The 17,594-nt window shown below is 39.8% G+C and overlaps 1 protein-coding gene across 2 annotated transcripts in view; it reads right to left on the bottom strand.

The window, feature by feature from the left end:
- Cntn1 (contactin 1) overlaps nucleotides 1-17,594 on the bottom strand; it is a 288,900-nt gene that overhangs the window by 32,679 nt on the left and 238,627 nt on the right. For both annotated transcript variants that reach the window (XM_021216386.1, XM_021216385.2), the window contains exons 16-19: nucleotides 14,641-14,799; nucleotides 11,768-11,917; nucleotides 4,357-4,427; nucleotides 2,156-2,390 (exon numbers count right to left, since the gene is read on the bottom strand). In XM_021216386.1, the coding sequence (XP_021072045.1) occupies nucleotides 2,156-2,390; nucleotides 4,357-4,427; nucleotides 11,768-11,917; nucleotides 14,641-14,799 (615 nt within the window). The remainder of the gene's footprint in view (nucleotides 1-2,155; nucleotides 2,391-4,356; nucleotides 4,428-11,767; nucleotides 11,918-14,640; nucleotides 14,800-17,594) is intronic.

The following is a 17,594-nucleotide window of genomic DNA, read 5'->3' as shown; positions in this document are numbered from 1 at the left end:
CTCTCTCTCTCTCTCTCTCTCTCTCTCTCTCTCTCTCTCTCTCTCTCTCTCTGTGTGTGTGTGTGTGTGTGTGTGTGTGTGTGTGTGTGTGTTTAGAAGCCACAAGTCAATGACAGATATCTTCATCTATATTTTCCAACCTTATATTAGGGACAGGATACCTCAGCAAGCATAAGAATCATTAATTGGACAGGAGCAGCTGGCTATCAAACTCTATCTTAGCATTGGAATTATAAACAGGAGCCCCTAGTAGATTTTCTTTCCACATGTATGCTGGGAAATCTGAATTCTGGTCCTTCCAGGAAGCTCTTGGCCAGGAAAGCCATCTCCATGGCCCTATCATACCTTTTGTGTTGTATGTACAGGTGTGTATATATATATATATATATACATGTGTGTGCATGTGGAGGTAGGAATATTATCCTCAGATATCATCCACAACTGCTTCTCTGCCTCTTTTTTTTCAGACAGGGTCAGTGGACCTAGCTAGCCTGGCCGGCCAATAAACACCAGTAATCCCACCGTCTCTACCTCCCGGCACTGAGATCATGGTCACGCTATAGCTCCACTCTTTTTCTATGTGCTAGGCATCCCATTTAAGATCTTTGTGTTTGTGTAGTGAATATTTTGGAACACCGAACCATCTTTCCAGCCCCGCCTTAAATTTATAAATACAAATATATTCAGTAAAGACTTAAATAGTATAAGTGGAAAAGTCACAGACCAGAAAGCAACTTAATTGGGCTTAATCTAAAACTGTACCCTCTTTTGAATTTATGGAAAGACTCCCCAAGAAGTATACTTAGAATATTGAAAAGTTCCAGAAAACAAAGAGAACTAACAGTATTGCTGGCCTATCTTCAACTGGCCTACACGACACTTCTTTATTTTAATGAAAAAATGCAACTGGCTGGGTGAGATTGCTCGGCTGGTAAGGAGCTTGCCTTGCAAGCATGAGAGGCCAAGCTTGATCCCCAGACTGCATGGAGAAGGGCAAAACCCTGGGCACTGTGGCAGCTTCTGAGCTCGGAGGCAGAAGCAGGTGGATCCCTGATGCTCATTGGTGAGTCAGCTTAGCCTACTTGTAGTGTTCAGAGCATGGGGAGACCCTGTCTCAAAATAAAAAGATAACAAAAAACAAAAATTCAAGGTGGATGTTACCCAAGGAACAATAACTGAAGGTTCCCCATGACCTTTATATATACACACCTATATGCCCATAAACCCACACTCAGGTGCAGGACACACACATACACACACACACACACACACACACGCTCCAATATTTAATTGTAATCGTCAAGTGTACTTAAATTATGACAGTAGACAAATGTTGCATAAAAATTCCATTTTCCTTTTCCTTCCTCCCTCAGCCCCTCTCGGGTGCCCTCCCACAGCTCTCCTTCAAATTCATGCTTTGTTTTTCTTTATTCTAGTTCTTTGATTGTTGTTATTGAATTTTAATTGTTATTGAATTATATAATTATAACCTGCTGGTTTTATTGGTTCTTGTGTGTATATAATCTGTAGGATTATTATATAACCAATTCAGGGACTTTTATCTAGGTTGAGGTTGAGACAACATATATTCATAGGCTGAATAAATGGCCAGGTGATCAAGCATTTCTTGGCCTTCTAGGGAGTGCAGGCTCGATTCCTACAGCATGGCTCACAGCCATCTGTAACTTCATTTCCAGGGGATCTGAAACCCTCTACAGGTACTGGACAGACACCTACTACATAGGCATATATGTAGGCATAATATCCACATAAACATATTAATAAAATATTTTTTTAAATATACATAAAAACATAGACTCTGTGAAGTTACTCAAGTATGTAGAATTTAGATCTCAACATTATAATCATGATACTGTATCATCATCCAACTGTTTTCAGAGCATTTCCTAATTCATAAGGACAGAATAAGAGCGATGAGTAGGACTTAAATTTTTTATCAGCACTTCTGCTATTTACACAGAAAGGCTAACATTTAAAAAATGTAAAATCTGGATTCAGAGAATACTTGCTTCCTGAACACATGATAACATGAAACAATCTTATTAGACAAGGTCTGGAAGACAACAAACGAATTCCTACTAGCGAATATAGTTTTCCTCCTCCACGTTGGCAGCTGTGTCTCCCGTTCACCTACCGTCTTGTGCAGAGTTGATGACAGCTACAAGGCTGTAGGGCCCATCTCCTTTATTGTTGAATGCTTTCACTTTGACTTGAAACGCGGTAGAAGGGGTCATGGTCTCATCTTTGTGGACATAGCGGCCAGTGTCTGGGTTAGTCACAGTAACTTTCTTCCACTCTTCTCCATCAAATGGCTTAAATGCCACTATGTAACCAAAATTGTTACCGTAATGGTACTCTCTCGACAAAGGCTGAATGGAAATTCAAATAACAAATAGCTTTATCATACAGTCAAATGGAAGAGTTTTATGAGACCACAGTCATAAAGGGAAACATGCTCTTGGCAAAGGGACACTTATTTCATAAATTAGATATAGTTGAAGATGCCGGAGTACAGAAGAATAACCAACCAGGAGATGATGCTGTTCCTAGAATGATGTTCTTGCTGATCACAGAACTCCTGTATGCCCGCAACCCCCATGGCATCTACTCCCTGTTAACTCCTCCCTCTACTATAGCAGTAGCTCCCACACATCATTTTCTTAGCCCCTGGAATCTGCCATTCCAAGAACCTGCAGGACCCCATGTACCATCTCCCCGCTTCCTCTCCCTTTCCCTTGCAAGCTGCCATGATCACTTCCACACACTTATCTCATTGTCTACTGTTCCTCAACTCCCAAAGACAGAGTTGTACAAGGACAGGAGTTTTATGAATTTCCTTTCCTTTTTATCCTCAACATCTAGAGCAGGGCTGGAAAGATACAGGCTGGCTGGCTATACTGCAGAACTGAATGGCCATAGAAAGAATCCAGATGCTAGAATGCCTAGGTTGCCATCAGAAGAGGCTTTCGGGAGGAGCAGGAGTGCAGGTGCCTGTGGGGATGGGTGGTGCCACTCCTGCAAATCAGAGGCTGGTTCTTGCAACTACCTCCTGAGCATTGCAGTAATGCTTCATTTCCTGGAACTTGCTCAGGGTGTCTCCAGAAGACATATGTCATTTTCAAGGAGATTTGGGCCGGAACTGACAACCATGAATTAAAGGTAGCCTTAATATCTTCTATTTGCCCTTCTGAAGGTCTAATTTTTATGATGTTTGCACTTTGGGATAGCGTACCACACCCTAAGGGATCAAGCCTTACTTCATTCAGCCACTGCTTTAATCTATTTTAACTTGTTACGGTAGTCCCTCAAAGGGCTTGACCCTAAGAGGCAAACTTTTCATTTGCTTTTTATGACTGAAAGGAAAATCCTATGCCAGACTGTAGGTTTTCAAAGCAGGAGCTATGGGGGCAGGGGCAAGGGCAGGGGGTGGGGCCGGGGCTAGGGGTGGGGGCGGGGGTGGGGGCAGGGGCTGTAGTGACTGCCCCAGTGCTACATTTTCACACACATTTTCAGACTAGCAAAAAAACATTTCTGCTGAATCTCACTTGATGATTTGATTTAAATGGCCATAGAGCAGAGTCAAGTCACTTTGCCTTAAATATCCACTTCTTGGGTAAGTCGGGTTGATTCATGGAAGGAATATTAAAGACAAAGTCTGGCAATTTTCTTGCTGTCTTCAGCATCTTGTGACTCTTTATTCTCTTCAGCAGTCAAATAATAAAAAGAAAGAACAGGTGGGCTGAGCAGAACATGTCTACACAGGTGCCGGAAGCATTACTCAGACAACTGAGGCAGCCACTCTCTCTCCCCTGCCCCTGTAGTTCCTGCTTTGAAAACCTAGAGTCTGACAGAGGATTTTCCTTTCAGTCTTGGAAACTGAATGAAAAGTTTTCCCCTTGGTGTCAAGCCTTTTGGGTGACTACTCTAACCGATTAACGGCAGTGGCTGAAGTAAGGCTTGAGGGATACACCATGTTGTGTTTAGAAGTAGATTTGATGTCATTTGTGAATCTACTCTTTAGTTTATAAATGTAGAGGCAAAAGGTCATATAACTTATGATAGGCTAGTTGAAAGCACATGCTGGCAATCCCTGTGGAATCAAATGTCTCCCTGCTGATTCTTCTAAACCAACCCCGAGCAGCCAGTATCTTGTCACAGAAACTTCTTGCTTAGCACAGTAAGACAGATGACATCTGCTGTGCAGTTAGGGGGGAAATTAATTATCCTTTTGCATGGGTTGAATATTCTTTTTATTGTCAATTTATTTGAATAAAAAATGGGTCTGAAATTAAAAATGGGTAGTGCGTCTCCTCCACACAGTTTGTTAATACTTACCGCCCACGTTATTGTCAGCTCTCTGTTGGTTCCGCCCCCACCACCTACATCTGAGGGAGCCACATTTGGTGCTGAAACAAGCAAATTTACAAAAAGTTATGAATTTTTTTCTGATAATGAAGTTTTTTTTTTTTTTTAACCACAGAAACCGTAAGTTTTTCATCTACAGAGGAAAGCCAGCTGTAGAAGCAACAACCCCTCAGTCACACTGGCAGAGATGTACATCAATCCTCGTACATCATCCTTAGCTCCCTGTGTCTGTTGGAGATTACACCCTATAATTTCTATTCTAGATAACTGTCCTTTATGTCTTCTCCACTAACTCCCAGGCTAGCACACTTTATCACTGATGTACATGGAAGCACCCACACACAGATATGCATGGAAGAGTTCACACAGATGTGCATGGAAGAACTCACAGATGTACATGGAACAGATCACACACAGATGTGTGTAGAACTCACATCCAGATGTGCATGGAAGAACTCACATCCAGATGTGCAGGCAAGATCTCACACAGAGGTGCATGGGGCAGCTCACACACAGATGTGCATAGAAGAACTTATACACAGATGTGTGCAGGAAACAGCTCACACACAGATGTGCATGGAAGAACTCACATACAGATGTGCATGGGACAGCTCACACACAGATATACATTGAAGAGCTAACATGCAAATATACATAGGACAGCTCACATACAGTTTTCTATATGCATAGAAAAACCTTACACATGAAAGTGTGTGGAGGAACTCACACAAAGCTGACTTGCACTTGACCCCATAACCACTTTTTAACAATCCACCATTTGTTTCCTCTTTAAACCCCAGAAGTCAATTTTTCTCACTCTTTTAAAACCCAAATTGCTTTTGGGCTGCTGAGCCTGGTGCTTTTTTGGTTTTGCTTTCCCCTTGAATGCCCTCCAGGGTAGGCACTGTGTCTTGCTGACTACATGGACCTGGCTTCTAACTAGAGATGTCTGTCCCTTGTGCTTTTCAGCAACTTGGGCCAAGGTCGGTGCTCCACAAGAAACATAGACTTTCCCAAAGTCATGGCTTCACGTGCACTGTCACCCCAAATCTGTTGACACACTAAGCAGATGAAGCAGACTCTTAGTACCTCCAGGAGTCCCTAAAACAGGACCTAGCCACACCTATCTCAATATGTGCCTAGCAAGGTGACCCACGTGGGACATCAGCATCTAACAAAGAACTGTGACTCTAAGGAGCATATTTTAAAACTTCTATGTCAGTGATATAAATTTCTTGATGAAAGATGTACTTTAGCAGCATAGAAACAAAAACTGCATGCTCCTCCTTCTGACCATCAAGCTAAGTGGTCCCCTTTCCTCATAAAGAGATTAATATGAAGCCTGAGAAACAAACTTACTGATCAACTGCTACCCCATGTGTACCAGAAGGTGAAGCACAAGGGTGTTAGAGGTGAATTGTAGCTCTTTAGTTAGTGCATCATAATATATAGTATATTTTACATTAATATTATGATATGTTATAATAATACTATATATTATACATAATATAATATACATTGATTATATAAATATATAATAAATATGTTATATATATATATATATATATATATATATATATATTTTTTTTTACAGTCCAGGCTATTAAAACAAACATAAATTGTAAACATTCTTTGCTACAAAATCAATGGTCTAAATTTATAACTCTGTTTGCTATGGACAAACTAACAAGAAACTCTTCCTAAAATCAATAAATCACATATTGTACTAGCCTAAATACAAGTAAAGTGGACATGGGCAACTAATGTCAAAGTAGCCTTAAATAAACTGTTAATGAAATGTGTTGAATCAAGCATTCCTCTTCTTGGTAGAAGTGTGTTTGTCAAGTCATTTCTTTGTAATGTTTTCCATGATAACCAGTGTAAATCTTTTAAGTTATAATAGTTAAAAACAGACTATGTCTCTATTAGGGTAAATATCTTCTATTTTACTTAAGTAGCTTCTAGCATTCTTCCAGTAAGAATTCCTTCCAAGGCTGATCTTCTTTTCAAAGCTTGTTTATTCTTCCTGTGCTGTTTAGCTCAGGACAAGGAAGCCACAGAGGTAAGGGAAACTGAACCGTGTCTCTTAATTAAATATTTTTGTAGGTTTGCCTAGAGGGTTGACTTGTTATTTTTATCTTCAGCGGGTTAGAAGCAATTTTCCACAGAGGGAATCTGATGCATAATGTGTCTAAACTGAACCAGACAACGAAGCAGTTGGCATCCTATGTAGGTTCATCCCCTTTCAAGTCTTCCAATGACTTCCTGGTTTCAGGAAGACTCAGCTAGGCAAACACTAGCAGTCATATTTCCCATCAGGCTCCAGACACTTAGCATGGAACAAACTCTGTGTTCTTTAAGTCATAAATTATCAAAACAAACTTGAACTAATATTTAAAAATGATAAAAATTTTAATAGTAGCTAAATAATATTGATAATTTCAAAGTAAGGAGTTCTACATCATCCTGTTGCCAGCCTTTTGGATAAGCTGTGATTTGGTTTTGTTTGCAAAAGGGCCTGTGAGTGTAAGCTTAGACATCCAAACATAGCTTGGGAATCAACTGAATATCATAATAATTCTTTCCAATGAGATAACCTATATTTTCTATTTCCCTTGGATGTTTTAGTTTTTAAATGATTGTTTTTTTTTCTGGTAAATCATTTTGGGCTGTATTTGACAATGTAAAATCTGGCATGTAAGAAATCAGACTATAAAAAATCATATATTTTTTAAAGATCAACTTTGATACAACATGTGCTGACAAGTAATTTTTTTGAGAACTAGTGCTTTATCATGCCTAGTCATTTTAACACAAAAAGTTAAGCTTAATAAGTTCACTTTGCATCAAAATTTCATTATGATTTTAAAACAAATGAGAGACTCAAAATGATTGCATGTATCAGACTATAAAACCAAAGACCGAGATTTAAAAGCTGTCGGATTGAATCAGAGAACAGAGCAGTTGGCATTTACATAGGCTCATCCCTGATTAGCCTTCCAAGGAATGCCTAGTCCCAGGGAAACACAGCTAGGCAAACACCAGTGTTCTATTTTCAAAGTATATATAGATTGTTTTATTATTGAGATTCCAATATAATTATACCATTGAATGCACTTCAGAAGTGCTAATAGATCAATCAAATAGACTATACAATGTTTGCAACTCATGCAACCCTGGCTTGGTCTGAACACAAGGTCAAGACTTTTGGCATGGCAACCATTTGAAATAGATGCTTTCCTATTGGAGAATGAAAACATATCTGGAATCCACGGTGTCTCATCCAGCAGGACATGTTTGTTCACTATTTATACATATAGAGACAGTAGCATAGCTCTGTCACTTACCCACTGCAATCATTGTGAAAAAGTAACTCAGGTCACATGAGGACATTTAGTTTGGCAGAAATTAAGGTTTTAAGCAGAAACCATGATGCACAACGAAATCTTGAAGTTCTCATTGCACTTACTGCTTTTTTTTTTAAAAAAGGAAGTGAAAGGATTAAAGAATTCAAGTGCTATTTTATGCTTAGACAAAAATCATTCTAGTGTGTTTGCTAAATTTGTTTTAATGCAAACAAAACAAGGACAATAAATTTTCATATACTAACATTACAGATTATGTCTTCCTATTAAACACATTTTTGAAAAAGAAAGATAGAAGACAAAAAATAAATAAAACAGAAAATAAAAATAGAAGATTGGAATAGCTTCACTAGCTGTAGAACGAAGGCATTGTGCTTTGCATGATATTCTTGTTTGTGATGTGCTTTTCATCCTTAAATGGACTTGAGCTGACAAAGACATACAAAAGCTGTCAGAATCAATCTGCCTTCACCTGCAGAGCCATTGATATGGGAATGGGTCCTATGATGATATATAATAAAGGATGGTTTTCCTTTTGGTCAGTGTCATTGTCAGAGCTTCTATTCCTGCACAAACATCATGACCAAGAAGCAAGATGGGGAGGAAAGGGTTTTTTCCAGCTTACATTTCCACATTGCTATTCATCACTAAAAGAAGTCAGGACTGGAACTCAAGCAGATAAGGAAGCAGGAGCTGATGCAGAGGCCATGGAGGGATGGTCCTTACTGGCTTGCTTCCCCCTGGCTTGTTCAGCCTGCTCTCTTTCTTATCTATCTATCTATCTATCTATCTATCTATCTATCTATCTATCTATCTATCTATCTTTTGGTTTTTCAAAACAGGGTTTCTCTGTGTAGCTCTGGCTGTCCTGGAACTCACTCTGTAGACCAGGTTGGTCTCCAACTCAGAAATTCACCTGCCTCTGCCTCCCAAATGCTGGGATTAAAGGTGTGGGCCACCACTGCCCAACTCAGCTTGCTCTGTTATAGAAGCCAAGAATACCAGTCCAGGGATGGCATCACCCACAATGGGTCCTCCCTGCTTGAACACTAAGAAAATGCCCCACAGCTGGATCTCATGGAGGCACTTCCCCAACTGAAGTCCCTTTCTGTGGGATAACTCCAGCCTGTGTCAAGTTGACATACAAAACTAGCCAGTACTGTCAGAATATTATTTTTTAAAAGGAGTTACAAACACTTGTTCTGCTTCTTCATATGGACGCATCTATCATATAAAATACTTGGCTGGATCCAAAAATGCACTCGATTGTTCTCCAAGGTCTTCATATTAAGTAACTGTAAAGGAATGTGTCCTGAAATACAGAGCTCCAAAGCAATGATGCGATGGTTCTGGGGTTTCAATAGATCAATGGCCTGCAGCTTGATACCAGACACCATCTGCACAACAGGGGTGTGTACTTGAACAATATGAATTTGAACTCTTTATCTGATTGGCCAGGTATAAGATTAACCTACTGATCTGTAAAATCTAAAATGATGACCAACCAAGGCATGGTGGCATATGCCTACCATTGTAGGACACAGGAGGCTGAGGTAGGGGGGTCTCAAGGTCAAGAATAAGCTAGGCTACATAAAAATGCCACGTTGAAGGAACTATCAGCAGTAACAGTGCTAATTTGGCAATGTTGTTGTGGGCATTAGATGAAGCGGTCCAACTAGAGAACCAGCAGTTTATCAGAGAACACACTGGGAAGGGTGGCAGCCATTAAAGCTGGTTAATGAAAGACTGTAAAGAATCCATACTGGAAAGTATTGCAGGGTGCTGGAATTTATTTGTTCAAAAGCGAACTAAGTATGTAGGGTAGGGCACTAAGATCAAGAACCCTCTAACTAGGCGCAGATTGAAGTGTTAAGCACATTACTTCTATATGTGTTATTAGATGTACATTATTTTTATAGGTTCCAATGTAAAATAATTCAAACCAAGATTTCCAAGTTTAAAAAATAAAGTCATCGTTTCTACTGTAAGATTTAAAAACTACTAAAGGTAGACCTCATAGTAATTGTATCTAGATATTGAGCCTCTTTAAACAATATCGTCTGAAATAAAAACAAAATTACAATACCATTTGAAACAAAATGCCTAAGAAGGACAGAGGTCCTACGGATGAACCCTACCAAAGACTGCTTTCTGCTCTGTGAACAATATTCACTAAGAAAACTGGTATTCATAAAAGACACTGCTCACATCATAGAAATTTAATCCAACTCAATGAGAAAAATTGGTCCAAACTAGAGACAGGTATAGTATAATGTTATGACTAAAATATTTACCTAACCCAACTTAAACACTTGGGATTTTCCTGAAATTTTATTCTGAAATGAATGCTTATTCAAACAAAGCAAGTTTGATTTCTTGGTATGGAACTCTGTGGTCAAAACCGCCAGTCATGCTCCATTTGTTTTTCTTTGTTTCTCAAGAAGGGATAAATGCATTCAGTCATCACACAGAAGCCACCATTGCAACATAGGTGACATCTGAGATAGTTGTAAATAAACAAACCCAAGACCTGGCTATGTGGTTGCTGTCTCATACAGTTTCCATTTGGATTACTTCTTTCTCCTGATGAATTTTTTTTGTGTGTGTGGTGTAAAGAAAACAGAATGTTTCAGGTCATGTGTAGGGGAATATATTAAAATAAAAAAATTCTGGTGACATCTGCCTTCATTATTAAGAGAGACAGAACCAAGCTTCAATTAGGGCTCCAATTCAAGTTTATAAAGTGGATGTGTGCTCAGAGTTATGCTTGAAAAACTATCTTGAAGAGATAGCCCAGTTAACTGGAAGTTGAGCCACACACATCCAGATTTCAACGTTTGGTCTTATGAGTATGGACCTCAGATTAAGGCAAGCATCTGAAAGTCTCTAACCCATTAATAAGCATTGGGATAGCATTTCCAAGACATACCATGGATTTTAATATTCTCTTCCTTTTGTCACGATCATGTTTATTTGACAAGCTGCATAAAGCTACATAGTTCTGAAACCTTACTCATGGTAGTCCCATGTCATTAAAACTATATAGAACTACAGACAGTAGCTCACTAATAGCAGTCCTCATGACACTAGAACTTATAGTTCTATTTTGGAATTGGGCCAAGGTACTGGGGCAGCCAAAAATACGGGGAGGTGACATTAAGAGACCACAGCAGAATTTGAATGGCAGCCAATCATCTTTTTAAAATCTTTAACTCAAATAAAGCTCTGACTTTTGGCATGAAATGTCAAAATAAATGAACACAGAGAGCCAGAAAAAAATGTTTTTTGATAGACAGGGCATAATAAATAGAAGAAATGTCATTAGAATTAGAACAACATTTTGCTTTGGAAACATGGGGTAAAGAAAGAGTGGAGTATTTCTTAAAATAGAGGGTATCTAAATGGGGTTGGTATTTGCAGCAAGTACCTGCATAATAACTGGTTGAGCTGTTCTGAGAACACAGTTAGAATGAGACCTGGGGCTAAGAACATTTGCTGAGTCTCAGTACCATGACCCAGCTGCTCCCTGCCCTGTGCCTATATGTGCTAGGCACATGGGTATTTGTCCTTGGTGCACCAATTTGTGAGATATTCAGTTGTAAATGCCTCTGTGAGACACGGAAGTGAAGAAGCCCCCAAATCACTAAACCTTTTTAATCCAGTGCCTTCTTTCTTAAGATCCGCAATTTACATTGAAGGCTATGGATTCTACCTACAAATGTTATTTACATAGTCTCTGGTGTAATGTGCTGAGAAAATATACTACCTACATTAATTATATAAAAATTATATTTTTAAAAATGTGTATATAAAAACCCAACACAGATAAGATGTATAGATTCTTATATGATTCACATAGGAGATAACATCAATAATTTCTTTTTGTTGTTTTTGGCCTCACACACACATTTTTAGATGAGCTGCCAATTGCAGAGAATATTTCTAAATGCATTCTAATATATATTAAAGTGGTATTGTATTATAACCTTATGAGAATTTCAGGTTCTTGCACATACCAGCACCGTCTGTTTTGATCCTGTTTGAGGGTATGCTGGGCTCTCCGGTCCCTAAAGTATTGGTCGCCACCACTCGAAATTCATACTCCATCCATGGGATCAAATCCACTGCTTTGGCTGACTCCATATTTCCTTCAATGATTGGGGGATCTAAATAAAATTAACATAAAGTAGAGATTAGTTGTTGACTAAATCTGGGCATTTTCACTCTCTTAGAGAGTTGGCACATGTATTCTGGGTGACATTAAAATGAAAATCTAGCAGTGACAAATGCTGACTTGAAGAGAGTGAAAGATCATTGATAACAAACTAGAAAGATTGGCATGTGTGTGTGTTTGTGTGTGTACGCGTGGATGTGCATTAGATCTACCTGTCTAGAAAGCCTGTTGTGTCCTCTTGCCTTCTTGCTCTCCCTCTGTCCTCTCGTCCTTTCCCCCCTCTCCCGTCCCCCCCCCACCATGTGCTCATGCCCGGCCTCTACTCCTCTACTCTCTTTCTCTGTCTTTCTCTGTCTCTACTACCCTCTTAACTCCCCTCCCCATGCCCTGAATAAACTCTATTCTATACTAAAAAAACAAAAAAGAAAAGAAAGCCTGTTGTGGGGGCTAGAACACTGCACCTCTGCAAGGCCCCCCTCTCCACCCTTGCTGCTAATCCATGGGCTACACTTTTTCTAGCAAAAAGCCATTTTCTTGGAGCAGAAGCTAGGATGTTTTCCTAAGGCGAACATTGCGTGAACTAGTATAATCCACAGGCAGCAAATGATTTTCTGCTCAAATGAAAAATAACACTGAATAATACTGTTTTTAGGTTTTATAAACTTGTATCATCTGGAGCTAGGCTTGTATGTGCTATAATAAGTCCTCAGCAGTCTGCCTACTCATGTCAGATAATAAATTATCCTTAAGATATGATCTTAGCTTGCCTAGTTAATTAAGATATGATAAAAGTACACGACCAAGAGAGGTCCGTATCTTAGTTTAAGCTTGTTTCAAACATTTCTACATGTTTTTAATGATTAGCCTACACACACACACATGCATGTGCATACTTGCATAGTACTTGGAGAATGTGTTTCTTTAGGCTTGCCTGTGACTCATTATGTTAATATTCAGGGAGCCGTCATCTGCTTATGCAGATCATAAACGCCCAGCCTTGCAGAGGTGCTATGTGCTATCTGCTTTCACCTCACCTGGCTTCCACCTCTTAGGGCTGGCTCAGGCCCTACCTTGCCTACATCTTTCCCTGTAAACAGGACGTTTGTCAATTGTCCCATTGTCTCACAGCAAAACTGAACATGGGTTTTTGACTTTCTGCTTTAAATGTTTAAAGTGTTGGCTTCCTTGTCTCTCTGTTTTGATGCCATCTCTTTTTCTCCTGTCTCCACTAGCATTCCCTCACCTAGAATCTGCAGATATGTTCAGTTCACATGCATAAGGGCTTTCTCTTTAGATAAGGGAAAGATGGCAAGGGTGAGAATCAATACAAGATCTTCATCAAGTAAAGGGCAAAACAGCTGGTTGTTATGACTCTGAGCAGGATGGCGTCTCTCTCTTTCTCTTTATTTTATTTTTTTTGCCAGTCTTTTCTTTGACTTTGAGCTGCCTATAACCAGAAGACTGGACCGTGGTATTGCTAAGATAGCTAAGAATATGCCTATGTCTAAATCCAGAACCTGTGTGTTACTTAATATGGAGAAAGGGTCTTGGGAGATAATTTGTAAAAGGGGCTGAAATTAAATTGGAGATTTTTTTTTATAAGGCAATTAGCTGTTATTTGTGGGACCCCTAAGATCAATGAGAAGTTCTTTGTAAGAGGCTCAGAGGAGAGACCTCACAGAGAGAAGGAGGCAATGTGGCCACGGGGTGGGCTGGGCATGGGGGTGCAGCGAGTAAAGTGTAAAGTGTTACAGCCGTTGGCAATTAACATGGGAGATGTTTCCTGTTCTTACAAGAAACTGAAGAGGGTTGGGAAGCTAGCTCAGTTGATGAAATGCTGGCTGAATATGCATGGGGACCTGGATTCAGTCTCCAGAACTCACATAAAAGTACTGTGCATGGAGCTCAAGGGATGGTTCAGCAGTTATAAGCCCCCTTTGCTCTTCCAGAGCACTTGTGTTTGGTTCACAACACCCACATGGTGGCTCACAACCATTTTAAACTCTGGTTCCAGGAGCCATGATGCTGTTTCTGACCTCCATGGCAGTAGGCACACATGTGGTACACTTACTTATGTACCTGGAGGCAAAACACTCATATAGATAAAAAAAGATACCTAAAAACAAAGGAAGAAACAAGGGGTCTGGGCGTGTCAGAGCGTGCTGAGAATTGTAGCATTCGGGAAAGCAGCTCGGAAGATCCCTGGGGATTGCTGAGAGATTTTTTAGAGCCAGAGGGCCAGTTTGCTACCTGTGAGTTTGTGTCTCCTATAAATGACTGGGAAACTTCACTCATGTTACCTCAGCATAGCTGCCTAAACAGTGACAATACCAACAGACATGCTAATGTGGAAAGGCCAAGTCTCATGGGTCCCTCCCTGGGCAAAGAGTGCAACTAACGATTGCTGGGAATGGAAGACTTAGCTAGCGTCAACCATGGAGAGCCTCCTAATTGGCTGTCCAATACAAATGCGCAGCCATGAAATCATGTGCATACAAGCAACACTACACAAACTTAGTTTGTATTCATATGTGTGTACACAATAATACTAATAAAAGTAAAAGAGTCCGTCGATTTGAGCAAATGAGGTGGTCATATGGGAGGGATTAGGAAAAGGGACCTAGGAAAACTTGGAAGGAGAAAAAAGTTTAATTAGAAGAAAAAGAAAACAAACACGTGGAAACATGAACAGATTAAATTGACATATAAACTCGCCTGTCTTTGCATCTTTCCAGTCGTCTGAGAGAATCGTCTTGGTCTGGATAGTGTATTTAGAGATAGGGCTGTGATTGTCTGAACCACGGCTCCAAGTCAGTGCCACAGAGGTAGCTCTGATGTCTTCTATTCTCAGGCCTCCTGGAGGGCCTGGGGGGCCTGGGATGAAAGTGTGAGTAATAAATCAGTGGGTCTCAGTTAGGTGAATTAAACATACATCCGATTACAGTGATGCCAAACAACGTAGTCTGTAGGTTCTCTTCTCTCAAAGGGAGGCAATAAGAAGTGATGGCATAGGCATAGCCTGTGTTTGTTCTCAATTAGTTATTTCCTTTCCCTACTTGTAAGGAAGGCAATAAATGCTTCCATTGAAAAGAACAGGGGCAAGATGGCTCAGCCAGTAAAGGCATTTGCCTTCAAGCCTGAGGGTCTGAGTTCAATCTCCAGGGCCCACAAGTCTGAAAGAGAGAACTGACAGAAGTTGTCCTCTGCCCCCCAGATGCAGGGAATTGTCCTCTGACCCTCAGATGCACGCTCGTGTTCCCAAATAAATAAATAAGCAAATAAATAAACAAGAAACGAAATAATTTTTAAAATATATAAATAAAAACCAGCACCTTACTCATGACACAGGTGAAATTATTTGACATACAAAAAATGCACATTCCTTCAACAAGACCAATGCATTATTATAGTGTGTTGAGCTCTAATGAACTCCTACTGGAGGCATGAAGGACACACTCAATTCAAATATGAGAATATTTGGTCCAGTGTTTCATTCTATTTCTCAAGATGCAATGAATACCCCTTTAGAACCTACATGCTGTAACATTAACCATAACGATGCTGTGTGCAGTCTACTGTACTTGGATTTCTGAGGGTTATTTTACGTACTCTTTGGGGTAGCAAATGTCATGTTAGTTATAGTAATAAAAACAATAAAAAACAAATTATATTAAGAGAGATACCTGTCCTTATATGAAATATTGGAGGTAACTCTACATTAATATGCTCTGAATATACCATATTAGAGGTCGACAAGACTTAGGACTCAAGACCCGTGGCTGCGGAACATGAGCAGGATCCCCCAGGCACAGCAGTCCATGAAAACCACGTGACCTACTGATGCTCCAAAGAGACGATTCCACGATGAAATGGACACACTTCCACATCTCTCACTTGGAAACATTGAAATAGACCAGTAACGCGATACATAGAGGAAAAGCTGGCCAATGCCAGCAACTGGGATTCAAGATTCTATTTTAGGTCATGAGCTTTTTTCTTCTTATAAATGAGGCCCGGGGAGATATTTTAAGTAATAAAATAGCATCCATTACTTGCTGTTAAAATCATTTCAGTTAAAAGATATCTAGCTCAGATTTTCAGAAAGTGTCTCCACATAACTCTCTCTGTACCACAAAGGTGTCTTTAACTGAATTGTTCCTATCAAATACAGCAATCATCTCTTTGGTTAATTCACATTTTAAAAAAAAGTAGTGTCTTGTGCTAAAGCACTCATCCATCTTTATCTTTCAGCTAATACCTTCCTTCTGCTCTATCAAGTGAGCATGGAGCTTTGGTGCCTTTTCCTGCATCTAGGATTTGGTTTTACAGAGAATGCGTGACATCTCATGGCTTTGCCAATCCCCAGGGAGAAAGTATTTTTGGGTCAATAGACACAAGACACACCCTGTTGCTGGCAGTAAATTTTATTCCTTAGAATGATAGACAAGAATACAATAAAGAACGGATAAACTCTTAAAATTCATCATCTACGAGTTTGCTTTCATTAAATGGTAAGAAATCAAATGCAGATACGTACAGAATATAGAGCACATTTCCTATTCGAAGAGAACATGCCACATTTTCTTTTTATGTGTAAAAATCAGATCGAAGCACAGGACAGCTTGTTAATCAGATGCTTACAGGGTCATCTCAAGCCAGGTACTGAGCGTGGTGTTGCAGAGAATTAACACAGACAAGAAAGGTGAAGGGGGAGAGGAGCGATTTTTAAATGGAAGACAGGCTTCTATGATGCATTCCATCGTGGCTGAACTTTAGGGTATGGCAATGTTAGAAAGAATTTAAGACAAAACTCTCAAGGTTAGCTTTTACCTGCTCAGGTAAGCCTCATTTTCCTACTGTTTTTCTCTGAGTTTCTTGGAGTTTCAGGTAAGAAACATTGTACACAAATCAGATGAAGTTGTTTGCATTAGCTCATTGGCTGGCAACACTGTGGGCATGATTATTTCATTGAGCTGTTCAGTGACTGAAAGACAACGTTACTGAGCAAATACGTAATTGCTGTTGTCATATGTTGCTCTCTCATACGTGCGTGGCTTGGGAGGTTTGTCCGTTGTTGATCATATGAAAGAACTCATCACAGTGGAAGCCTAGTCATCAAAGCTGTACACTTCATAAACACACTTCATAACCTCAAGAAGTAATGTATTAGCAGGAGGTACCACCCAAGGGAGCAGATGGAAGGAGTGGCCAGCACCCTGGAACTGTGATGCTGTTCCCTTGTAATACTTTGTCTAATATAAAATGGAATTTTCTGCCTCATAATCTCTTATTTTTCAGGTTGAGACCCTCAGCTTTTAATGGCTGTGCCATCTCTCCAGCTCTGTCACCTAGCTAGTTCTTATATTTGTCTCCTAGATAACAGTTTCATCCAGAGGAGGAAAAATCATAATATTAAAAAGTTGAAACTTGACGGTTAAAAGTCGGCATGCCTTTAAAATTCACACCCTAATTTAACTTAGGGTTTTAAAATCATGGGGCTCTTGTTTCCTCTTATGCAAGATGGGGGTAATGTGAGTTCATCATTAGATTGTCATGTTGTGAAGGCAATAACAACTCTAAAGAATTCTGTTCCAGGCAGGCCTGGTCCTCAGAACCCTTAGAAAACATCTGCTGTCATTATCCCTGAAAGGGCTTTCTAGGAGTCAAAG

Source organism: Mus pahari, chromosome 17, assembly GCF_900095145.1.
Source record: "Mus pahari chromosome 17, PAHARI_EIJ_v1.1, whole genome shotgun sequence".
NCBI lineage: Eukaryota > Metazoa > Chordata > Mammalia > Rodentia > Muridae > Mus > Mus pahari.
This window is presented reverse-complemented; position numbering and strand designations above follow the sequence as displayed.